Genomic DNA, 26,516 nt, shown 5'->3' on the forward strand with positions numbered 1-26,516 from the left:
GTGAGACATGTAGGAAATTGGTCCGCGGAGATCCGCTCGACTATGAAAGCTCAAAGAGTCCAGTGGACCTCCGCAGAGTCCAGTCCGTGTACAGTCCGCTCGACTATGGGAGCACCTTAACGGTAATGTGGGCTAAATTAACTAGCTAGCTACATTAAATAAGCATGTGACCTGTTTTGACCCTGCCCCGCAAAGATACAGAATTGAAAAGCAGAATCAGAATCGGAATCCAAATTATGCCCAACCCTATATAGCCTGCAATGGGTACATTTTCTGTTTCAGAAATGAGAACACTACTACTATAGCATGAAGCTCATTTGGGTATAAAAACTCAAACATAAATTCTGTGGGTCCTCAATATCTGTCTCTAATAGGCTCTTTGGCCATTTTCATCGCAGGGTAAACAGGTGTAAACTTGATAACATTAATTATGGTCCCGTTCCATTTTCTGGGGCCAGGGCCCTGGTATTGTTGGGAGCATGTCTATGTTCCCCGGGTCCCATGTTCCCCGGGTCCTATGTTCCCCGATTGATTGATTGATTGAACATTTTAGATCACCAGCCCTGATTCCAAACTCTAACCTTAACCAACTTCGAAAGAGGGCCTAAGCTTAACCAGTTCGAAACAAGGCGGACATTAATAATTAATAAAATTATAAAAATTTATAAAATGTTCAATCAATTAATCAATCGGGGAACATAGGACCCGGGGAACATAGGACCCGGGGAACATAGGGATGATCCCGTATTGTTCATGCTGACTCACTGGATAGGCTCTGCTCTGGGTAACTGAACCCTTGTGAATGTTATTGATTACACCAATTCTGGGCCCTAAACTATTCATACTGCACATACATGATATAGGTAATGCGTCTAAAATATTGGAAAATAAATTTTTTGCAGACGATACAAATGTCTTCTGTGAGGGAGAGAACCTCCAAAAGCTGTCGCAGCTGAGCTATCCAAGTTGAAAGTGTGGTTTGATGCAAATAAATTATCATTAAATATAAAGAAAACCAAATTCATGATATTTGGTAAACGTGATATACAAGAAAACACACCGGTTGAACTAATGATTGATAGTATTAAACTAGAAAGGGTATTTGAGAATACAAGTCAAATATGTCAGGACAAAATTGGCATGGAGTGTTGGAGTTTTAAGTAAGATAAGACACATTCTAAACAAAAAAAACACTGTATACACTGTGCTGTACGCTCTTCCTTCCATATATGAACTACTGTGCGGAGGTGTGGGGTAATACCTACAAAAGCACTATACAGCCAATATGCACCATGCAATAAGAATAGTCAACAATGTAGGATATTATGAACACACCAATAACTTATTTATAAAGCTACAAACATTGAAATGTATGGACCTAGTTGATTTCAAAACTGCTCTCATTGTATATAAATCCAGATATAAATTAATCCCAGGCAACATTCAAAGATGGTTCAGAGAGAGGGAAGGAGAATATAATTTAAGAGGGAGAGGGCATCTTAAACAACCAATGGTACACACTACGCTGAAAAGCATGTGCATATCCGTTTGTGGAGTGAAGTTGTGGAATAACTACCTGAATACATCAAAATTAGTAAACATATTGCAAAATTTTCAAAAGCAGCTTTAAAAATACACATTAGAGAAATATAGGAATGAGTAATGCAGATAAACGAAGTTATGTTATATTGTGTTATGTAGTGTTGTATTGTATTTACTGCTGTCAAGCGACTCAAGTTTTTTCTTTTTGTACTATAAGTAAAAGTATATTATATAATGTATTATACTAAATGTAAGGGGGTAGGGATCAATAAGCTTAGCTTCTCTACTCCTTTTTTGAACATGTCAACTAACTAACTACATTGCTCTTGACTTTATGTTTATAATTCCTTTTCATTATGATTGTTCTGTTTGACAGAGCTTGATATTGTGATTTGTTTGGAGGAATGTGGAGAATACATGTTCAAAAATAAACTTTTTCATTCATTCACACCTGTGTTTACCCTGCGATGACATGTCAACATGGCCTATTAATTTGACTTCCCAGTGGGTCAATTCATTTAAGAGACTTGACTGAGACAGATGGACATAAGACTGAGCAAACCAAGGTGTCTTTTCCACTTATGAAACATCAATTATTTAACCCTTGTAAAAAATAATAATAATAATAATAATAATAATAATAATAATAATATTCTCTAATTCTTTAACTATATGCAATTTTCATACACTACTCTAAATCAAGTGCCCTCACAAAATGTGTTCATTCATATATTCTTCCATACAGACTTTGTTTACCATTATTGTGCCATAAAACATGTAAAGGACAATAAAAACGACCTTCCCTAAATCCAAATGGCACCCTGTTTGTTGCCAAAAATAATAGAGTGTTTATGCTCAGGAATCCATGGAATCTTCACAGGTGGTTTCAACTTGGCAACAATAACAAACTCAAACCTTGTGCTCTGGAATTGACTACAGCTGATCACTGTCACTGCTATACAACCAATGAGTAGGTTACATCTAGACTCCCAGACTACACCTAGCCAATATTATTTGAGAGATTTGAGACAAATAATAATAAATGTCTGTAAATAGATGTACAGAAACAAACCTGGGAACTTTTGCCTGTCTCATACAGTAGGTAGCTTAGATTTCATTTGAGACAGTACCCCCAAAACACACACAAGATTATAGCATACTGCGACCCCAAGCACTATAAATCTCTCTCGGCAACTAGAATAAACAGTCACTACATCATACGACACAAAGAAAGAGGTGGCTGCAGCAGCTGTGCAGTTTTAAACAGTACAGACATGGTCAGGGTTAATCCTATTAGAGCTCTATTTGTGTCCAGTGTCAGTCAGCACTCAGACCCACGGTGGCAGGTAAGACCGTGTGATTCATGTGTCCTGATGACACACGATCAAGCAGCTGCTGAATTAAGCGTTATATTGTATACAACTCTTTGGCAAAATATTATTGTTTTTTACAGATTATATTGCCTTGTGCCTATTTTACTGTGGGCAACATGTGTGTTTGTGATACTATTTGAAAGATAATATTTGAAAATAGAAATGCCACTTTCAGTAATCATAACTATGGAGCCTAATCTTTCATATTATATTTAGCTTACAAAATGTGTTATGTAACAGGAAGATTTTGACCTGGGTATCTACCTGATGGAAGCCCTTTTTTGCAAGACCATGCAAATGTGTGACATTTCAAATCCACATGCCCATCAAGATGCAATATGTATGATTATACATGATGTAGAGGTGGCCTTCAGTATTCTATAGCCACTGCAGTGGTGTAAAGGTGGCCTTCAGAATAAAGGTGGCCTTCAGTAAGCTATAGCCACTGCAGTGGTGTAAAGGTGGCCTTCAGAATAAAGGTGGCCTTCAGTAAGCTATAGCCACTGCAGTGGTGTAAAGGTGGCCTTCAGAATAAAGGTGGCCTTCAGTAAGCTATAGCCACTGCAGTGGTGTAAAGGTGGCCTTCAGAATAAAGGTGGCCTTCAGTAAGCTATAGCCACTGCAGTGGTGTAAATGTGGCCTTCAGAATAAAGGTGGCCTTCAGTAAGCTATAGCCACTGCAGTGGTGTAAAGGTGGCCTTCAGAATAAAGGTGGCCTTCAGTAAGCTATAACCACTGCAGTGGTGTAAAGGTGGCCTTCAGAGTAAAGGTGGCCTTCAGTAAGCTATAGCCACTGCAGTGGTGTAAAGGTGGCCTTCAGAATAAAGGTGGCATTCAGTAAGCTATAGCCACTGCAGTGGTGTAAAGGTGGCCTTCAGAATAAAGGTGGCCTTCAGTAAGCTATAACCACTGCAGTGGTGTAAAGGTGGCCTTCAGAGTAAAGGTGGCCTTCAGTAAGCTATAGCCACTGCAGTGGTGTAAAGGTGGCCTTCAGAATAAAGGTGGCATTCAGTAAGCTATAGCCACTGCAGTGGTGTAAAGGTGGCTTTCAGTAAGCTATAGCCACTGCAGTGGTGTAAAGGTGGCCTTCAGAATAAAGGTGGCATTCAGTAAGCTATAACCACTGCAGTGGTGTAAAGGTGGCCTTCAGAGTAAAGGTGGCCTTCAGTAAGCTATAGCCACTGCAGTGGTGTAAAGGTGGCCTTCAGAATAAAGGTGGCCCTCAGTATGCTATAGCCACTGCAGTGGTGTAAATGTGGCCTTCAGAATAAAGGTGGCCTTCAGTAAGCTATAACCACTGCAGTGGTGTAAAGGTGGCATTCAGAATAAAGGTGGCATTCAGTAAGCTATAGCCACTGCAGTGGTGTAAAGGTGGCTTTCAGAGTAAAGGTGGCCTTCAGTATGCTATAGTCACTGCAGTGGTGTAAAGGTGACCTTCAGAATAAAGGTGGCCTTCAGTAAGCTATAGCCACTGCAGTGGTGTAAAGGTGGCCTTCAGAATAAAGGTGGCCCTCAGTATGCTATAACCACTGCAGTGGTGTAAAGGTGGCCTTCAGAGTAAAGGTGTCCCTCAGTAAGATATAGTCACTGCAGTGGTGTAAAAGTGATGGCCTTCAGAGTAAAGGTGGCCCTCAGTATGCTATAGCCACTGCAGTAGTATAAAGGTGGCCTTCAGAGTAAAGGTGTCCCTCAGTAAGATATAGCCACTGCAGTGGTGTAAAGGTGATGGCCTTCAGAGTAAAGGCACTGCAGTGCATGGCATGCCAGAGGCAACCTGTTGAGCAACCTGGAGTACTTTCTCTGAATACTTCCCATCCTGGACCAACACTTACCTCACATATGGGCCAGAGATTATATTCCACGTAATCAGTCTTCCAAACTAATTCGATGAAGATATCTGAAGCACTCTCATTCACAAAGAGCAAATTAACAGTTTCTTCAAACTATGAACAGGTGTAAAAACAATCCTTCTCCAATCACTATACTGCTACCCAACGTGTAAACTATGAACTTTAAATAATGCATACTCGTATCACAACAAAAAAGAATAAATACTATACTTATACTAGTATACTTTGATGATAATTTAAGTCGACCCATTTACATGTCTCGAATTTGAATCACTAACCAGTTGAACGCAGTTAATACAACCCAATCTCACTTGTTGGAAGTCTGTAAGTAAGAAACCACAAACAAGCACCCCACCCATTTACCTTCTCTGTAGACATGGTGAGGCCTCCAACAAACTAAACGTTTCTTTCTCAGTGGGTGGAAAATTAAAAAGCAGCCTGCTCCGCGGAGATAATGAGAGAGTGAGAAAGCTCTGTACTCTTGCGTTCTCCATCAGCAGAACGTTGTTAATAGGATTTATGCGTGGAGCCATCTGCTCTGCAGACACACGTCAACGGAAGAACCAACAAGGACTTGGGAGGAGGGAGAGGACATGTTTATCTGGACGAAGAGTGAATACACTCTGCCCACTTTCATTGGAAGGAGAAACCCCAGTTGATGTATCGGTCTGTGGAACCCGTGCCAGTTGACTCACACATGACTTGACACAGTAGCCATGAGGTAGTTCTTATCAGCCCCTGCATTCACACCTACAGTCCTATTCATCTTGTGTTTCTCTCTAAAAGGTCACTTTAAAAAACAACTATATTTGTATACTATTGTATGTATATAGTACTTATTACATTTATTTCTTAAGCTTAGCATTGTATTTTATTCTTATTACTTTTTGATCATGTCTATTCCATTTTATTATTCTATTTTATTATTTGTATTTCTGCACAATCGAGGCGGGCATGGCCACCTTCATTTCACTACATGTCTCGTGTATGTATGTCAAATAAAACTCTTGAATCTTAAATCTATAGGCAACAAGGACGCCGCCAGCTTGCCGATTGTGTTTTTCAACTCCCTATGAGCTTTTGTCTCTGTGACTAGGAACTAGGAAGGGATAGGCTACATTAGCCTTAGAAATCTGTATATTTTTTTATTTAAAAAAATGCGATATAGTAGCGATATTTGACTCTACAAATGCACAATTAACACCAGTTCAGGGTGTATTTGTGTCTGAAGTTTAAAATGTAAGTTACTGTAATTTATTGGGTGAAATATACACTACACAGATATTTGTATGTTCTATTATGTCAATGCTGGCAGTTAAATTTTTTCGCCTTTGTAGAGCAGAGAACTCTACATGTGTATTTATACTGCTATATCTGCAGCCCTCTACATGTATACCAATATATCAGTACACATCTACATGTGTATACTGTACAACCACTATATCAGTACTGCCTGAGGCAAACCACACTTACCCATTCTGCCCTACCAGTGTTGTCCAGGGGGAAGTAGCTAATATCTATCTTTGATGCCCACTGAGGAATATTTTTAAATGTTTACCCGCTCCTGCTGCTGTACTGCTGAATCATCTGTGTCATCATCTTGAAGCCTGGGACAAAAATTGTATTATAAACATATACATATTAAATTATAAATATACATATGGTAGTACATTGAAACTATTCCACTAAAATGGTGAGTGTGGGTGTGATTTTATACACAATACTTTGGTGCAGATTTGATTGAAGTATTGCGATTCGATATTACAAATTCTTGGTGATTTTTGTTCACTTATTTTAACACTGGATTATGAATTATGATCTATTCCCAAAGATTAAGCATATCAATCCAAGTCCAATTTAGCTGATGGCTAGTATTAGTGCAGCTACGTACAAGCTAGCAATTAGCCTGATATAATTTATGTAACCAAACATAGCTGGTTATCTAGATTTAACCCCCATTGTCCTGATTATAGTGGAAGCTCATGGATGAAGCCAATGTGTTGCAAGAAACCAAAATAATGTAGCTAACTATTTGATTTGATCTTTATTTATCTCGAACAACCATAAACACACAAACTTGAAATAACAAAAAATAACATAAAATAAATCAAATACAAATAAAATAAAATATATCTTCCTACACATGGAAGCAATTGTCAACATAGCTCAAGACAAATGCTTTTGTTCGAGAAGGGACAGAAAAAAGTAAAGCTTATCTGGTCCTGCCCCTTCCTTACAATATCATATTAATATGTAATAAGTTATCTATCAATATCAAAAATAATATACCTATCCACTACAGCAAAGATAAATAATTACAAAAATACTAGTTCACGTTATTTTCAAGCTCCTCTAACTTATACTTGTCCAAGAATTCCTGTCTGCATTTAAACATTTCAATAGTACTTGTTTTTATTGCTACATCAAGGCCATTCCAAATGGATACCCCACAAACTGAGATGCACTTGCTTTTGAGAGTAGTATGGACAATAGGTTGTTTTAAATTCAATTCCCCTCTTAGATTAGAACCCCCATCTCTGCCCATGAAAATTTTTTGTATGTTGCCCGGGACTATATTTTGTGTTACTTTAAACATGAATTGTGCAGTTTTGAATTTAACCAAATCTTAAAATTTCAGAGTTTGACTTTTAACAAATAAACAATTGGTATGATCTCTATAACCAGCATGATGTACAATCCTTATATCTCTCCTTTTGCAGTGTGCATATCTTTTGTAGTTTGGTTTTATATGAATTTCCCCAAACTTCAACACAATATGACAGGTAGGGTATGAGTGTGCAATACAGAGTGTACAGTGATTTCTGATTTAAGATGTATTTCGTTTTACCCAGAATTCCCAAGCTTCTCGCAATTTCAAGTTTCAAGTTTCTTTAATTGTTGTCATACAGAAGTACAGAATACTTTTATACAAAATGCTTCTTACTGTTACGCTCCAGAGCGTAGCATAGATATTTTATGTGTGGTTTCCAGCAGAGTTTGTGGTCTATTAAGACACCCAAAAACTTTATTTCATATACTCATATATTGATTTTGACATTATCAATTTCCAGATGGTATTCTGTATTTATTTTGCGATTTCTAAACAGCATGAATTTGGTTTTACTCAGATTTAATGATAGCTTGTTTGTATCAAACCAGCATTTTAGTTTGTATAATTCCTTCTTTGCCACCTTTAAAAGCTGCTGCAGACCATCCCCATAGCATAAGATATTTGTGTCATCTGCAAAGACAACCAATTTAAATATTTCAGACACTTTACACTTTACAGATATCATTCATGTATAATATGAACAATTTGGGTCCCAACACTGACCCCTGTGGGACACCACAGGTAATATTTAAGCACCTTGACTTGTTCTGGCCTATTTGAACAAATTGCTGTCTATGACTAATATAGCTTTTAAGCCATTCAAATGCGACCCTCTGACGCATACTTTTTTAAGTAGAATCTCATGATCTATTGTATCAAATGCTTTTTTAAGGTCAATGAATATACTACCTTAGGTTAACAAGCATTATCGGCAGCACACTAATCAAAGCTAGAAGCTAATAGCCCCATGGATGGAATATCCTCTGCTTTTCTTACAGAGGATCAATGGGACAAAACATGGTTACAAGTTGCTGCTGTCAAAGGAGAGAGGACTTTGGTCACAGAGTGGAATTAATGTATTTGCTTCAGACAGGTAAGCGTTGTATAAAAACGAATATATAATAGTATAGTAATTATAGCAGTAGTAATAATAATGGTAGTAGTGGAAAGCTCGTTTTAGTAGTGGTAAAAGCTAGTTTTAGTAGTGGTAATAGCAGGAGAGTTGGAAGTCATAGTAACAGATATTAGTAGTAGGTGGTTGGTAGCGTGTTTCTAGGTCATTGCTAAGGTGTCTTAGGTGGTTTCCAATGTTTGTAGTAGGGTGTTGACGTGTGGTTTCTAAGGTGTTGTAGGTGGTTGCTATGGTGTTGCTAGGTGGTTGCTAAGGTGTTGCTAGTTGGTTGCTAGGGTGTTCTATGTGGTTGCTATGGTGTTCTAGGGTGTTGCTAGGTGATTACTATGGTGTTCTAAGTGGTTGCTAGGGTGTGCAAAGTAGTTGCAAGGTGGTTACTAAGGTGTTCTAAGTATTGGCTAAGGTGTTCCAATTGGTTGCCAGGTGGTTGCTAAGGTGGTCTAGGTGGTTGCTAAGGTGTTCCAATTGGTTGCCAGGTGGTTGCTAAGGTGTTCTAGGTGGTTGCTAAGGTGTTCCAATTGGTTGCCAGGTGTAGCTAGGTTACCCTACTGTAGTGTGGTAGTTAAAGTGTTAACCTGCTGTAGAGGAGTTGCGAAAGTATTAACCCTCTGTAATGTTGTAGAAGGAGGTGCTGTTAGAGGAGATGCTGTAATGAGGAGTTGTAGGAGTAGCAGGAAGAGGGGTAGGAGTAGTAGGAAGAGTATATGAGTTGTAGGAGGAGTAAGAGTAGTAGGAGAAGTAGGTCTAGTCGGCATAGTAGGAGTAATAGGAGGAGTAGGAGGAAAATGAATAGGAGGAAAAGGAGTAGTAGGAGCAGTAGGAGTAGTGGGAATAGTAGGTGGAGCAGGAGTAATAGGAGGAGTAGTAAGAGTAGTAGGAGTAGTGGGAAGAGTAGGTGTGAATATTAGCAGGAGTAATAGGAGTAGTGGGAGTAGTTGGAAGAGTAGGAGAATGAGTAATAGGAGAAGCAGGAGGTGCTGTAGGAGCAGTTTCCTGTCTTTTTGGAGCAGTTTAAACCCAGTTGAGTCTAAGATCATTGGATATGGGGCTATCCCTTTCATCCTCCTACACAAATGCATGTGTATTTGAATGATTACTACCAAAAACTAGTTGATCATCAATGAACAGAATGTTCCCAATTAAATGTTCTATATAAACTACATACCCGAAGACATGAAAGGTTCAAAGTTGTAAGATGCTATTTGCTTCAACTGGTTGCCAGTGGCAAAATGGTTTCATCCTGCCCTTCCCAAAGCCATAGTATAATTTAGCTTAATGGCACCATGTGTCAAGCTATACCATTAGCAGGTCACACTGTGTGCTGAAACAGGGTCTTATTAGGCCTGCCCAGCGAGGAGGCAAGCTTCACCCCTGACACTTAATGGTTTAGTGCTTGGTTAACACCTACGGAAACAGGGTGTGATATTAATAGCCAATGAGAAAACTGTGAGGCCTCAGGTGTGGAAGGGAAAGGCACGCAGAGGATATTGCTGTCGGGTCAAAACATCTTACAGTATCTCCAATTTGGATGATTTTCATCTTTTCACATTAACTGGACGTTTACATGGTTTTCTGTGGTGTGTGAGCAACCCATTCAAACTGAATGGACCCCTTTTGGAGATGCAGGGTTTTTCAGCCAGACAGCAGTGTACGTCCTTGTGGTTTCTGAAGAAGTGAAACTGTGTAGCGAGTGGTAGAGTATTTAATAGTACTGTACGTCTACAGCTTGTATACGGAGTAGCCGATTATCAATGCAAGGACAGATCTATGGCGCCGTGGTTTGGTTCACAGAGAAGCCGCCGGTATCATCTCCTCTCTAGTTGGAGTGAGATTAATTATGGCCAGATTATGCAGCCATCTGATCTGTATAGCTCTAGATCTAGGATCTTGGATCATTGCATGTTCTGTAGTTAACGACTGTGAGACCTTTGACCTACCTGTCGTCTGTCCAGACCTCTTTGAGGATGTCCTTCTGGAGCGGCATGTTGTGTTGACGGATACTGTAAAGTAGGCCCAAGTTTTAGTCATCATCACAATCGGCAACAAACTAACATGACATAAAATGACAATGTACATTCATTAAGTCATTCCTTTTAGATTTAGATGTGAGGTGTATGTTTACTTGTACAAGCACAAGAAAAAGTACATGCACGTACGCACACCACACACACACAACTCATGCACACATATAGAGAGCGGGATGCTGGAGCAAAAGAGAGAGACGGGGTGAGTGAAAGAGGTAACTAAGTCAGTATTACCTTAATTCTTCAACAGGTAGACGTTCTATTGGGCAGCAGTGCAATCACAGGCCTCTTTCTCGTGTGTGACTGACCACGAGGGTCCGTACTCATCTGCCGTCCGGGGACAGAGGTCACATGACCTGCTTTCTAATAGGATTGCCCACGAAGCAACAGGTTCCCCCCAGTCCACTACTCCCTCAACAGACCAGACAGACACCCTGACCCTTAGATGCGGATTACTCTAATCAGCTAACCACCATCTGTGAGCATGTCCAGGTTTTTTTGTGGTGTTTGTGTGTGTGTGTGTGGGGGGGGGGGGTCCAATTGAAATGTAATTCTTAGCACACATTCACTTCATTCTAAGGAAGCAGATTACATTTACACTCCACTAGTGCAATCTGAGCATGTGCAGTATCCTCATCTCCCATTGGATGGCTTACTGGTGACTTAGTCTCTAATATATTAGCCTTGGGTCTAACATGGCGTGTGTGTGTGTGCGTGTGTGTGTGATGAGGATGTGTGATTCCCAGTTCCCTTGCTGAACCACAAGATGCTGCTGTATCTCAAGATACATGAAAACAGTGCAGGAGTCAGCTGAGGCCAGCAGGGGGCACAAGAGGCATCTCATGTGAAGAATGTTTATCCCATTTTCTTTTTTATTAAATAATTGTGAGTTTATAAAGGCAAAGAGGCATGATTAATTTATTGAAACAAATGTCTCTATATCTTTAATTTTTTTTTACCAGATTCTAAATGACCGTGAGGTAGTGACTGTGTTTCCTCTGACCTCCGACAGGAGAATGATCATGGGACCATAAACAGCTGAGGTGAACAATGGCACATGTGATAAGAAGCGCAGCAGTAAAAGTAATTTGTTTGGTACGTTTATAAGATCAAACCCCCTTTTCGTCTTTTCCACATTAGTGTCCTGCTCACATCAACCGGCAGGCTGTTGACCGCTGAAACTAGTCTAGACTAATGGCTTTGCTGGCAACTCTGTAAACGCCTGACAGTAACATGGCACTTGGCAGGCGGCCTGAGGAAGGCCAATGACCTCAGGGGAGGGGAAGAGAGAATCAAAATCTTAAAGGGACAGTATCTAACTACAGTGTCTCACCACAGATTGTTTCCCCCACTCTTGTTTCATGTTGAATGTGTTTTATCACAGGATGATGGTAAACATAGTTAAAGGCGAAGAGTGGGTCATACCAGACCATAAGGCCTCACTCTTACAACGCCGATAACAATAACAAACTAAATTAAATAACCATTGAAATTAAAACACACGTCATTACTCAAAGTTATGGTGAAAAGGGGAGCGTTCAAAAAGCAGTTGTGCAAACACTGAGCCAGGGGAAATGACGCTAAGTACATAAAGGCAGAGGGGGGGGGGGGGGTTATGATGATGATGATGATGATATTTCAGTTGACCCGCGTGTTTGGTGCTGAAACCAGCAGGCTGACGGTGAGGACATGAACCCGTTGGCACCGGTGAGGCCTGTGAATCATCAACACACAGAGGAAAGGCAAACAATGAAGATGAAACAGGAAAATCTGGGTTAAATTAATCCATCCCCAAGGGAGGGAGCGTTCAAGAGAAAAGAGAGAGAAAGAGAGAACGAGTGATAGAGAGAGGGTTAGAGAGAAAGAGACATTTAGAGAGAGAGGGAAAGAGAGAGAGAGAGGGGGGGGGGTCAGAGACGGAGAGGAAACGATTGAAGGAGGTATCCTTTCCACTCACTGTAAATTGTAAGATGTTATTCAGGACCAAAAGTCTCTCAGATCACACATGGAATCATGATAAACTAGCACTACACGATCAGACAAGGTGCAGTTACTGTACATCCACAATATATGTTCTGATGGCCAAGTGGACATCAAGTTGAGTTATGGAACATTTGTAATGTAAGTAGATGTTTCCTTAGATGAAGCCTATTTATTCTTCACAGGGGACATATGATGGGAAATGGATTTTCCTAGTCTTTGTATGGATTTGACAATCAAGTCAAGTGTTCCTTTATTAGTGTTATTTAGGCACTGGGGGGAAATTACACAGATAGGCCCCGCTCTTTTCTGTTTGGCCAGGGGTTGAAGTCTTCCGACTAACAAGCCTAACAAGCTGTTCAGAAGTATTGCCGTTTGTGATGTCATACCAAGGACACAAGCAATAAATTACGTTTAATTAGCTGTGCTTTTTGAAGCCAGGAACACTGCCTTCCTAATCTACTGCCCTGTTTTTCTTCTACTCATTCATGGGTAGTCAGGCAGGAAAGGGTGCAGTATAATTGTGTGCCACACCCTCCAAAAAAACACATGTTCAATACAAGGGATGAAAAAGGACCCTCCAAAAAAACACATGTTCAATACAAGGGATGAAAAAGGTGCCAGAAAATTAACAATTTAAGAGAGAATTAGAGGTAGACTGGTTTCTTTGCAAATAGAAAACCCATAACAAACATATTCCACAGATTCAAGGAAGTTGTACTATATAATTGTGGAAAAGACACATAACATGTCCCCTTTTTTTTATGTGTTATTGAACTCATTCTGTCATTGTCACTGTCTCGCGAGCCGAAGTGTCATGTTGCCGTGTCTCTTAGTTACAGCTCTCCCGTCATCTGAGCACATGTGCTGCTCTCCCTCGGGCCATATGTCACCAGGGTACACCCCGCTCCACTTTGTACATAGAGAGAGAGAGACACATGTTGAAAACCAAACAAAAGTTCCCCCCATGATGCAGGTCTACTGAGCCACCGTGTCAAATCTAATAAAGAGCAAATTGAGAACATACTCCAAAACTAGAAGAAGAGGGGATCATGTTATGACTGTAGAGCAACGTGCCGTGTTTGTCTTAGGACATTTTGACCCATTAGAGAGAGAGAGAGAGAGAGAGAGAGAGAGAGAGAAAAAGGGGTAACACTATTCTATGAAGTCGGTGTGTATAATGCATTACTATATTCATACTCATAACACGTTGTAACACAATCATAATAAAGTAATATGCATTACTTATAAGCACGTTTTATAATATCTTATATTGGGCCCGACAAATAATGAAGTAATTTGTTACTCACCCTTTGTGGCTTGTAATCATATTATACTAGGTACTGTATCATTTAAATGATGATTATTGAAACTGATTATTATAATACACTATGAGCTTTGCCTGTACATTTTAAGTGTTACGATACACAATGCTAAAAGTCATTATGACAATGTTTTATAACATAGTATGACTACTACTGTACATTATTTTCAACATATGCACGGTTATACTGTAGCTTTCATGCATTTTAATTGTGTTATAAGTGTGATTACAATGCGTTATATGAACAGGCTTCATAGGTTTCACAGAGGAAGGAACGTACATGGATATGAGCAGCAAATGGACGATGGCATCACTAAGAGTTTTGTGTGTTTTCTGTTTCTGGAAGCAAATGGAGGGTCTTAGTAGAGAGATTGTGTCCTCGGATGCTGGCGCCACTGAAACCATTAAGGCCAATTGAATCCATATCACTACACAAACATAGAGAAAGACACAGACATGCATACACCCCTCCCCCCACACACACAAACACAGATGTGTAGCTATTGCCTGAGCGCAAACACACACATACATGTACACGCCTGTACATGCAGTCATTAAAACAGCATTGTTGCAACTGAGGATTTGCAACTGCACATTATCTGACAATCGGGACCATTTCGTAACGTATGGGTCTATTTCAAGTTTTGACAGCAAGGCATTTCTTTGCGGTGAAGCCACAGCTTACTAACAGACAACTGGTGGAACATACCGTACAAGTGTTTTCGGTGTAAAGCACAACCTGCACTTGGGAACTGCATGTAACCAGCTTAGAACGCGCGGACAATGAAGGATATTGTTCGCCCCAACCCTCCGAAGACAACTTTGTTTTTTTTATAGCCCCATAAGATACAGCTTAACTGTACGAACGCGGCTGGTTTGGCTTTCGTCGGGTCATCACTCTGTTGTGACTCCACTGTACAACCATTTGAACTTTGCCTCTCTCCCCATTCCACAGATAGCTGTGTGAAGGCCGGGTCAGTGGGTTTTCGGCAGTCCAGATAACAAGAGTGAGGTTTGAGGCCGTGTGCACGCGGAGCTCCAAGAGGAGGACAGTGGTTGCGATTCAGCCGGTCGGGGTGCAGTGGTTTTCACGGGAGGACATTGTCCTTACGTGACACCTGCGCAGAGCGAACCGAACTAAGCAGAATGACCCCCCCGCCCAGGACACGTTAACACCCGGGGGGGGGAGTCTTTCAACACCACTATATTTGGGAAACTAATTAAGGACTGTTTTGATGAAGTCTTTTCCCAGTAAAAAAAAACTAAACAAGACTATTTACATGCAAGTGTTCCATTCATATACATTTTGTACGATAAACTATCAAAATGAAAGAGATAACACTGTGTACTTTAGACGTTGTGTTACGGCGACACAATGACGAGAATCCCCTGGCCCGCCCCGGACAGAAATGAGGGCAAAGCGGCCAGAACCTTATGTGAACTGTAACTCAAGCAGCCGTCAACCTCGTGAGAGCTTGACACACATCTGAAATGGAGGACAAGGCATCCAGGAAATAGGGCTGTAGCCCGCATTTCCTACACGTTGCGGCTGTGCGTTTGTGTGTGTGCGTGTGAGAGTGACATACGGCAACAGAGACCACTCTCTTCACTGTGACCCTGTTCTGACAGACTCTCACGGATCCTGAACAGATGTACGGAAGCCAAACGAGAAAGCCGGCTCTGCCATGAGAAAGGAAGCAAGAGTATAGTCCTGAGGGTGGGCACTGCCACGAGCCCCCTAAGTAAGGGTGTGTGTATGTGTGTGTGCATGAGAGAGAGAGAGAGAGAGCAGCGCTCCCTCATAGACTTGTCCCCAGTGTTTTTGAAAAGGCAGCGCTCTTTTGAAATGGTGCCAATGGAGGCTGGGCCAAGCCGCTGCAGCTGAAACTTTTACAAGCTCAGTGCTCGCAGAGCAGGAAGAGAGAGACACAGAGACATATTTGTAAAGGGAGTTTACAGCTCCTCTCCCTCTCAGTCTTCGAACCTGCCTCAAAATAATCTGCAGATTGATTACTCGATTACTAATACTATCTTTGTTTGTTTTTTAAACTACACATTTATACAGGCAAATGCGCAGAGCTGCTCGGAAGAGAGGAATGCATGAGGGGGAGATTATCATGTGAGGGATATTATTAATGAGAAAATATCTAGAGAGAGGCTATGACGTGACAGAGGGAGCTGCCCTGGATAACGCCTGAGGAAAGACATGGATGAGAGTGTCTACAACTCCACAGTACAACTCTACCACACAACTACAGTACGGCACTTGCTGGTGGACACACTTCAAACGAGGGCGATGTGCCCTTTCTGGCAGAGCGACAGTGGATTATTTTGGTGACTAGCGTTTCTTGGCGCCGGTCCATGTGGAACCCTGTCAGTCCTTGGATTTGTCTTACTACTGCTGTGTGCTCCCACACATTGACCCTTTTCCACCCATATGTTCCTTCACATCGTGTGGCGGTGATTCAGGACAATTAATCAATTTGGATAAACATTCAGGACTTCTCATTTTATTACAGTTATGTCGACTGTAAACACTCCCCCCATCCCCCCTTTCATTGCTACAACAACATTACATTTAAATAACTTTGGCTTCCGAAATATATGTTTTTTTTTCATTTTTCAAGCTCCCTGTGCGAGTGTGAAAATATGACAAATCAAAACAGAAACACAGGCAGGTGCAGAACAGCTAAAGACGTCTGGAATGACTACCGAAAATGGGAACTGTGAGGCATGTACTACCTGGGACGAATGCCAACTGCTGACAAAAGGCTTCACTGCACTGCTCTGAGAGAAGCCTTCAACTTGCTCTCTCTCTCTCTTTTGCTCTGAAATGCATCAGGAAATCTCTGGCTTTAGAATTGTTTTTCGGGCCCAGATAAATCTATCAAAACCTTTGGCATTGTTTCAAGACAGCATGTAAGTACTCACTTCGGATACTTTTATCCCGGTTTGTTCCTCCCTCTCTCTCTTTCTCTCACTTGCTCTCCCTCTCTCTCTCTCTTTCTCTCGCTCTCGCTCTTGCTCTCTCTCTCGCTCGCTCTCTCTCTCTCTGTGTCTTTCTCTCGCCCCTATAGCCTACTGTACATTCAAGTGAGATGTATATCTGATGACACAGAGCCTGCCAGTGATTTGGAAAAGGCCTTGTGAGCGAGGGGAGTCCGCCTGGTGAATATTCTGACTCTCCATCAAAGCAAAAGTCACTTTATAGCCGTACCATCTACTGCACGTTCCAACTGGAATTCATATCTTTGGTATGTCTGTTTAAGGCAGCTTTTTTTGTGACCTCATGTTTTCTTTCGTTCTTTCGTTCTTTCGTTCTTTCGTTCTTTCTTTCTTTCTTTCTTTCTTTCTTTCTTTCTCTCTCGCTCTCTCTCTCTCTCTCTCTTTCTTTGCCTCCCTTTCCCCTCTCCCTCGGTCTCTCCCTCTTGGCAGCGGGGCCAAAGTGGGCAGGGAGAGAGAGGAGGGCACGGCCTAGACGCTGATCTCAAGCCCCAGCCCCTGTTCGAGTGGGGTTGCTTGCTAGTACACTATTCAGTCTTTCCCTCGTCTTGCAGGCGAAAGAGAGGGATGTGGAAATGCATTCTTGTCTCCTTTCTAACGCGCCTTTTCCTCTCTGCCGCCACCACGGCCTGTGGCCTGCAGGTCATCCCTGCCCTGTCCTGTACAAACACCCACCAACAGGTATTTCTCTCTCTCTTTTTTTATTTTATATACTGCTTCTCTGTTTGGGCCTTGTGATTCCTCTCTGGATTTAGCCGTCTTTTATTATTATTATTATTATTATTATTATTATTATTATTATTATTATTATTATTATTATTATTATTATTATTATTATTATTATTATTATTATTATTATCTTTTACTCCTATCTACTGTAGTTTTACACTCGTTCTCTATTGTCACCTTTCTACTGTACACGTGTCTGCTTCACTTTGTACCCCGGTGACAAAATCTCACCGCCATTTCTACCCGATCGAGGCGTGGACGTAGTTTTTCACAGGGGATTCGATATGAAAATACGAGGTATAAACGGCTCGGCGCTTCGTCTCAGTTGTGCCATTCGTGTTAAGTGCATTGGGAAATCATCAGGGAGCCAAAAAGCATTCTTCTACAGTATATCGAAGGTAATGAACGGACTGTTCGATGGGTAAAGAGGAAATGTTAGTGGTTAGCTGTGTTACTGCCTCCGGTGTTTTCAGGGTTATGGTGAACAGTCATTAAAAGCCACAGAGACTCTGAACAAGCACCACCAGTCCCGGGGTCATAGTACAACGAATGAATTAGATCCTATAAGAACGAAGCCACTATACCACCTATCTATGCTTTCAACAGGAAACGCTTTAGAAAAAAATAAACGTTTTTGATCCACATACACTTAACATATTGGTTTCTGTGTTTTGCGAGATCATGCATTATTGTAGGTACAGGTGGGGGGTAAATGAGCAACCAGCCAATACAAGAGCTCACTGCTGTGTGCCACGCATTCATTTCCACATAAAATAAAAGTATTCTACATGGGAACTATATTCATTCCACGCAAAAGTGTGTAAGTGGATGGTGCAGGTAAATACATAGTTTCTTGAGGTGGTGTTGGCTGTACTGCTGCTGTCTCACAGACCTGTACAAGAACCAGTATGAACCAGATCCTTCTGATGCAAGCATTGTTCTGTGCATGAAGAGGCTTGTATTGTATGATTGCAGGGTTTTAGATCAAACCCTTTCAGTTTATTCAAGGTGTTTCGAACGCCGGAAAGAAGCTAAATAACACTTCTTTTCTCTTTTCTTTCCTAATCCGATTGCGATTTGACCAATACGACCCTTTTTTCTTTTTCCTTCGATGATAATGTTGTAACAGCACTGTATTCGCTGTTACATGTCTCGTTGACTGTGGGTATTTATGTGTGGTGTGTTTGTTTGCACATACGTGATTCAGCACTTTGTGCGTGTGTGTGTTTAGTGTGTATGTGTGAATGTATGTGTTAAAGAGAGAGCATGGCATACTGTAACAGTACAGAGAGGGTAGGCTAAAAGTGAGAAGGGGCGGGTGCAGGGAGGGCGGGCGGCCAGACAGAAAATGAACCTTTTCCTCCTCCCCCAGCTCTCCTCAGATGAACCTACTGTGTTGCTTGATGACATGTTCAGTGCAGAAAGCCATTCACATCCTCGGCTATTTGCGTCTCTCCCCTCCCCCTGGTTACAGTGACGCTATGGTTACCAGGATCAAAGTCTCTTCTCCTCTATCAGAGCCTGTGCACGCGCTCAGATGTTCTTGATTGTTAGCGCCCCACCTATTCAGATTACTATTGAAGGGGAACACTGTATGACTCAACTCTGTTGATCGCACAGCGTTGTTTATTACAATTTACAACAGAGTGAGGGGAAAGTTCTGGTTTTGACCGACCCATTTGAAGAGGTCAAAATACTGCAGGCCTTTTGAAGCGCACCCCACCCAACCCCTCCCCCCACCTTGAGAATGATACTGTACATATCCTGGAGCTACATGTCACTTTGAGTATTGAATTAGTGGAGCATAGATACAGTAGATATGGCTTACTCATCCTTCCATAGCTTGCAGTGATATTGGCCTAGGCATTACAAAGCCAATTAATCACTTACTTAATGTGTCAAGCAAATAAAAAACACCTTGTAATAAAAAAGTTAAAAGGTTTCACCAACATCACAAGGCACCAACAGAGTATCAGTGTTCTTGTGCACATAGGATTATCTTCCCATCTTTACGGCATTTGTGAATCCCCTAAAAATGCTCCATTGTGTTCATATCTGTTTATGGAGAAAGTATTGGCATAAATTATGTTGCATTGCCTTTTCAAAAACCATCGGTTGATCATTTGTGTTTTTCCAAAAGACATTGATTCTATCAAGAAAGATCATTTATGAGTAAGAGATCATTCACAATCGTTATTAAAGATTGTAATATTAGTGATTAGAATAGTCACTTAAAAAGCACTGGTCACTTCTGTTTGTCTACGTGATATGAAGAAATACAGAAATTGCACCCAACGCCTATAAACCAGTGCCCATGGGACTTTGTGTTTGGGCTTCCTTTATCGGGACCGTACCGTGTCCAGTAGTCTTTTACAGCATGTGACCAGCGACAGTATCTGTGTCTCTGGAGCGAGAGGCCATGGCCAAGCTGACACCTCCGCAGACCACGGTCTGAAGTCAAACAAGGTCACCGCTAGACACACTTCCGGTTTGGGGCCACTATTTTTGAATACAGGGCGTTCCCCTGCGGTGGAGTCCTTTGACATCATGAGCGATCAGTAGAAGGATTCGGAATCAGTAGTGTCTTATGGTATATGTTAAGACTAGAGTTGATGTGTGTATAATCCCTATTTAAGGCTGTTTTACTGCTTATAGACTAGGCAGAATTTCAGAAAATGTGCTTGTATAAAGTGCTGAAGGCATTTCGTGTTTATTTTTGGTACACAACATTTCTAGGGGTATTAAGGGGTGCTGGATCCAAATATGCTGTATACCAAGCTCAAAAATGTCAAATAAGGCCTCAAAATTGAGAAATCCAACATGGCCGCCAGCACCAGGCCCTCTCTCCACAAAAACAGGTGCTAAACCCACAGTTTTTATTCTACTGACATGAAACTTTGCACAGAACATCTGCACCTATGGAGGAATAAAGTAGGAATATAGCTGGGGTGCAACCATGAGTAACAGGGTGTTTTTGACTGTATAACCCTAATCTTTGTATAGGCAAGGATACAAAAAATTACATTTCTTCAGTGTTTGCAGGAATACTACAGCATTTTGGTAATAACTGTACAGAGTTGGATACCAACATTAGAATCCCCCAAGTATTAGCTTTCTTCAGGTACCAAGTTTATGCAAGTAGCTCTTATAAATCTGGATATATAAGCATTTTAATGTAAGCATGCTGTTTTAGGCGAATTTTCTAAAAATAAATGGTGGGGCTTAATGAGTTAAGTGTGACTACACAAGGTACAAACCTGAATTAAATGTGCTTTTGTAAGTTTTCTTACATACATCAACAAGGACGTAGTCACACCGGAGATTCAAGAATCTATACTTGGCGCAGAACACCTTGGACAGGCACAACTGAACATGTTTGTGGACAAACGTTTGTGTGAACCTCCAGATAGTGACCAGCACCTGAACCTGAAATCACCCATTCGAAAGAACAAAGCCAAGACATTTGCCTCTTTGTATGAAGTTGTGCAACTTTCCAAGAACAAGCAAAACACCATCAAAGTAGACAGGCAGATTCTACAAAGGCTCATCATAGCTTACAGAGCAGGTCGTAAGGTAGACCTTGACAATATCCTCCAGCATGAGTTCATGCCCATCCCGCCATCTCTGGCCACAACTAACGGGAGTCTACATTCCACCAACAAGTCTGTGTTCGCAAATATACTGACGAAACAAGTTAAAACCCCTGCAGATCTTACCCTTCAGGGACCCAGCTGCCTGGTCATTGATGGCCAAGCTCTGGTAATGGCACTCGGAAAGCCACCTGACACTACAACATTTGGTGACTATGCCAACAAGTTCACTGACACCGTGTTGAAGATGGGAGCAAAATACCAGAGGGTAGATGTCGTCTTTGACAGATACCATGATCAATCCATCAAAACAGGCGAAACGAGGGTGAAACGCAAACAGCGCCACAGACCAGTACGTCGTGAAATCAAAAACAAGTCTGTTCCACTTCCTGCCGATTGGTCGAGCTTCATGGCCCTTGATGACAACAAATCAGATATTTTGAAGACAACAAATCAGATATCGCTCAACTACTCTCAAACCACCTGATAGAACACAGCCCGGATGATGAACCTGTAGTTGTAGTATCAGGGAGGTTTACTGAAGCGACAACTGTCAAGTCAACAGATCCAGATCTTGAAGTCTCCTGTCTGAGTGCTGACCATGAGGAAGCTGATACACGTCTGATTTTCTCATCCAGGCTCCAGTGGAAACAATCGTTGTGTCAGCGCGTGACACAGATGTGCTGCTTCTACTCTTAGCTCACTATGACAGAATCCGATGTACGCATCTATACATGAAAGCTGGGACATCGAAGGATCCAAAATATTCCGGTAAAAAGCGGGGAGGTGGAATAGCTTTCATGTTGAACAACAATTGGTGTGATCCAGGCAACGTGAAGGAGCTTTCAAACCACTGCTCCCCAAACCTGGAGTATATATCCATCAAGTGCCGGCCATTCTTTCTCCCGAGAGAATTAACGTTGTCATTCTGATCGGAGTGTATATTCCACCACAAGCAAACACAGGCGATGTGCTCTCCAAGCTCCACAACGAGGTAAACAAGCTCCAAGCAGCTAACGTTGACGCTGCTATTGTGGTTGTGGGTGATTTCAATAGCGCTAATCTGAGAAAAGTGCTGCCAAACTTCTACCAGCATGTGACTTGTGCTACCAGAGGCGGGAATATTTTAGACCATTGCTACTCAGAATTTAAGAGTGGGTACAAATCACATGCTGCCAGTCCTTTCGGCAAGTCAGATCACGACGCCATCTTTCTTGTACCGCAGTATAAACAAAGTCTCAAGCGCATTCCTGTAGTATCGCGAGAGGTGAAGCGCTGGATGGTGGCGTCGGAGGAGACGCTCCAAGCTGCACTAGAATGTACAGACTGGGGGGTGTTCCGCGATAACACAGATAATATTAATGACTACACGGAAACAGTGCTGGACTTTGTTCCTACTTTGGTAGAAGAAACAATCCCCTCTACCACAATTAGAGTTTACCCAAACCAAAAGCCCTGGGTAGACAAATCCGTCCTCGAAGCTCTGAAGGCGCGCACCTCAGCATACAACGCCAGGCTTGTGACAGGCAACATGAATGACCACAAGGTGGCGAGATACAATGTTAGGAGGACAGTAATAGAAGCAAAAAGGCGCTACAGGGATAAAATTGAACTTCAATATGAACAGGCTGACTCTAGAGCTATGTAGCAGGGCCTCAGAACGATGACAGATTACAAAGGCACCTCCCTCAAACTGAACAGTGACATCCAACTGGCAAATGATCTCAATACCTTCTATGCAAGGTTTGAGGCTGGGAATAACAGCACCAGCCTACAAACCACTGCAATGGAGGGGGGGGCACTGCTGATGGAGACTCAGTGTTCAGGATAACAGAACATGAGGTGAGGAGGACGTTTAAGAAAGTGAATAACAGGAAGGGAGCAGGACCGGACGGTATCCCCGGCCGCGTCCTAAAAGTCTGTGCCGACCAACTGGCCCCGGTATTCACTGACATATTTAACCTGTCCTTAGAACAGGCTGTCATCCCCACCTGTCTGAAGAAGTCCACCATTATCCCTGTACCCAAAAAATCCAAGCCTGCTTGCCTCAACGACTACTGCCCTGTATCTCTCACCTACATAGACCATAGACTACATAGACCAAGGCGGCACGGTGGTGTAGTGGTTAACACTGTCGCCTCACAGCAAGAATTCAATTCAATTCAATTCAATTTATTTAATGACCACACAGCCAGGCTGGTGGAATTTAGTTTCAGTGCAGGTTTCATAGCAGTTCCAACATAAAAACATAAAACCACAAAAACATAGAACATATAACATCACTTACAGCGTACATAAAAGAAAACACAATTACATAGATACAGTTCAGAGTTTGTGAGTTTGTCCATGTCCATGTCAGCAGAGGTAAGGGGGGTTGCGGGGGGTACTGCAGGGGGGGGGGGGGGGTGCTACAGGGAGTTCAGTGTCCGTATGGCAGTGGGGAAGAAGCTGTTTTTGAACCGGGTTGTTTTGGTGGTCAGGGATCTGTAGCGCCTCCCGGAGGGCAGCAGCTGGAAGATGTGGTGTGCTGGGTGAGTGGGGTCGGAGATGATTTTCCTGGCTCTCCTGATTGTAATTTGGCGGTGGAGTGATTCGAGGGAAGGGAGGGGGGTGCAGATTATTTTTGAGGATTTATTGATGATTCTTTGTAGTTTGTTTTTTGAGTGAGTGTCCAGATTGCTGTACCAAACAGTTATGGAGAAGGTGAGGATGCTTTGTATAATGGCCTGGTAGAAACGGAGCAAGAGATGTTTATTGACTCTGTATTTCTTAAGCTGGCGGAGGAAGAAGAGTCTTTGATTTGCTTTTTTGTGTATGTGGTCTGTGTTGGTTTTCCATTTGAGATTATTGCTTATGTGAGTGCCGAGAAATTTGAAGGAATCTGTGGTGATTATGGGTTTGCCGGAGATGGATATGGGGGTTTTGGGGTTTGGCTGGCGTCTGAAATCTATGATGAGTTCTTGGGTTTTTGATGAGTTGAGAAGGAGGTTATTGTCTGTGCACCAGGTGAGTGTGTGGTTGATTTGTGTACGGTATTCTGTTTCGTTATTGTCTGTGATGAGGCCTATAAGGGTTGTGTCGTCTGCATATTTATATATTTTTACGGAGTTGTGGAGGGATATGAGCAGGTTGGTGTATAGGGAGAAAAGCCAGGGTGAAAGGACGCAGCCTTGGGGGGCTCCTGTGCTGAGATATAAAGGGTGGGATGTGATGTTATTTATTTTGACCTTCTGCTGTCTGTTGGAGAGGAAGCTGTGGATCCAGTGGCAGATGCAGGGGTTGATGTTCATGTCCAGAAGTTTATTGGTGAGTTTGGCTGGGATAATTGTGTTGAATGCGGAACTGAAGTCCATAACCAGAATGCGGGCGTATGAGTTGCGGGTTTCCAGGTGTTGCAGCAGGTGGTGAGTGGCTGTGTTGACTGTGTCATCCACAGACCTGTTGGTTCTGTAGGCAAATTGATGTGGGTCCATGAGGGGGGTGGTGCTGGTTTTGAGGTGGGTGAGAATGATGCGTTCAAATGATTTCATTACTACGGATGTGAGGGCAATTGGTCTGTAATCGTTAAGGCAGGAGATATTATTGGATTTTGGGACAGGGATGATGGTGGACTGTTTGAGACATTGGGGGACTGAACAATTACGGAGGGAGGTGTTAAAAATGTTGGTGAAGATGGGGGCCAGTTCTGCAGCACAGTGATATAGGACAGATGAACTGATGTTATCTGGGCCTGCTGCTTTATTTTTCTTTATCCTCTTGAAGGTGGTCCTCACCTCTTCCTCCTGGATGAGGAAGGGGGGAGGTGGCAGGGGGGAGGGGGGCGAGGGGGGTGGGGGGGGTGTCTGTTCAAATCTAGTGTAGAAGATGTTGAGTTTGTCCGGGAGCTGGTCATCACTGTCAGGTATGGGGGGGGGTTTCTTTTTGTAGTTGGTAATGTCCTGGAGTTTTTTCCAGATGGTTCTTGTATCGTTGGTTGTGATTTGTTGTTCTAGTTTGGCGGTGTAGTTGGATTTTGCTTTTCTTATTGCAGCCCTTAATTTGTATTTTGCAGTCACATAGTGTTCTTTTATTCCTGTTATGTAGGCAGTGTTTTTCTCTTTTCTTAGTTGTTGAATTTCTTTGGTGAACCAGGGTTTATTGTTGTTGTAGAACTTGACAGTTTTTGATGGGATGCATAGTTGTTCACAGAAGTGGATGTATGACGTCACTGTGTCGGTGTAGTCATGCAGATCGCCGGCTGCGCGGAACTCGTCCCAGTCAGTGCATGCGAGACAAGCGCGCAACTTTTCGGTGGCCTCTGCTGACCAGGACCTGACAGATTTTTCCGTTGGTCCAGGGTTCGATTCCCGCTTGGGGACCAGGTTTCCATAATGCCAGGTACCCAGGTGGGGTATCTCCCAGGCCTTTCTGTGTGGAGTTTGCATGTTCTCCCCGTGCTTGCAAGGGTTTCCCCCCCTGATAAGATAAACCCAATGGAAAAACATGCACAACAACAGATCGCTAACGCTGTGGCGTCCTTGACGAAGACGGACAGGAGCACTTGGATTGGTCCCCTGGCGCGGCTCACGTTGACGCCTATCTGCTCCCGGCTGCCCTTGGGGGGGAAGGACGACGGGATGGGTTAATCGCAGAGACGAATCGCATCAGCGATCCTACAGAGACAATGCATGCGTGTGTGTTCCGGTGTGTGTGTGTTGAGGATAATTGCATGCCAATTAAAGACCTCTGAGCAGGTCCTGCATTATTATATTATTATTAAGACATGAACTGCTTTGAGAAGCTAGTGAAGGGCTACATCTGTTCCTCCCTCCCCATCAACCTGGACCCCCTGCAATTTGCATACCCCCCCAACAGGTCCACGGAGGACGCCATAGCCCATGTGCTGCACACAGCAGCATCACACCTGGACAAGAGGCAGGGGAACTATGTGAGAATGCTATTCATCGACTACAGCTCAGCATTCAATACCATAGTCCCCTCCAAACTCATAGCCAAGCTCAGGGACCTGGGCTTGAACTATGACCTCTGCCAGTGGGTCTTGGATTTCCTGACGGGCAGACCCCAGGTGGTGAGAGCAGGCAACTGCACCTCCTCATCCATCACTCTCAACATAGGGGCCCCCCAGGGCTGTGTCCTGAGTTCCCTCCTCCACTCCCTGTACACACATGACTGTGTGGCACAGCGGAACAACAACACAATCATCAAATTTGCTGATGACACAGTAGTGGTGGGCCTGATCTCTGCAAACGACGAGAGGGCCTACCTGGAAGAGGTTAAGGTTCTAGCGGGATGGTGTCAAGAGAACAGCCTCTCCCTGAACGTCAGCAAAACAAAGGAGATGATTGTGGACTTTAGGAG

General features: G+C 42.6%; 1 protein-coding gene across 1 annotated transcript in view; it reads right to left on the reverse strand.

The window, feature by feature from the left end:
* LOC311229594 (uncharacterized protein) overlaps window positions 1-26,516 on the reverse strand; it is a gene marked incomplete at both ends in the record, with an annotated part of 187,090 nt that overhangs the window by 51,830 nt on the left and 108,744 nt on the right. The window contains 2 exons of the mRNA XM_084315669.1: window positions 19,953-20,019; window positions 24,386-24,605. Coding sequence (XP_084171795.1) covers window positions 19,953-20,019; window positions 24,386-24,605 — 287 coding nt within the window. The remainder of the gene's footprint in view (window positions 1-19,952; window positions 20,020-24,385; window positions 24,606-26,516) is intronic.

This window comes from Notolepis coatsorum (genome assembly GCF_963971535.1).
Source record: "Notolepis coatsorum genome assembly, chromosome: 6".
Classification (NCBI taxonomy): domain Eukaryota; kingdom Metazoa; phylum Chordata; class Actinopteri; order Aulopiformes; family Paralepididae; genus Notolepis; species Notolepis coatsorum.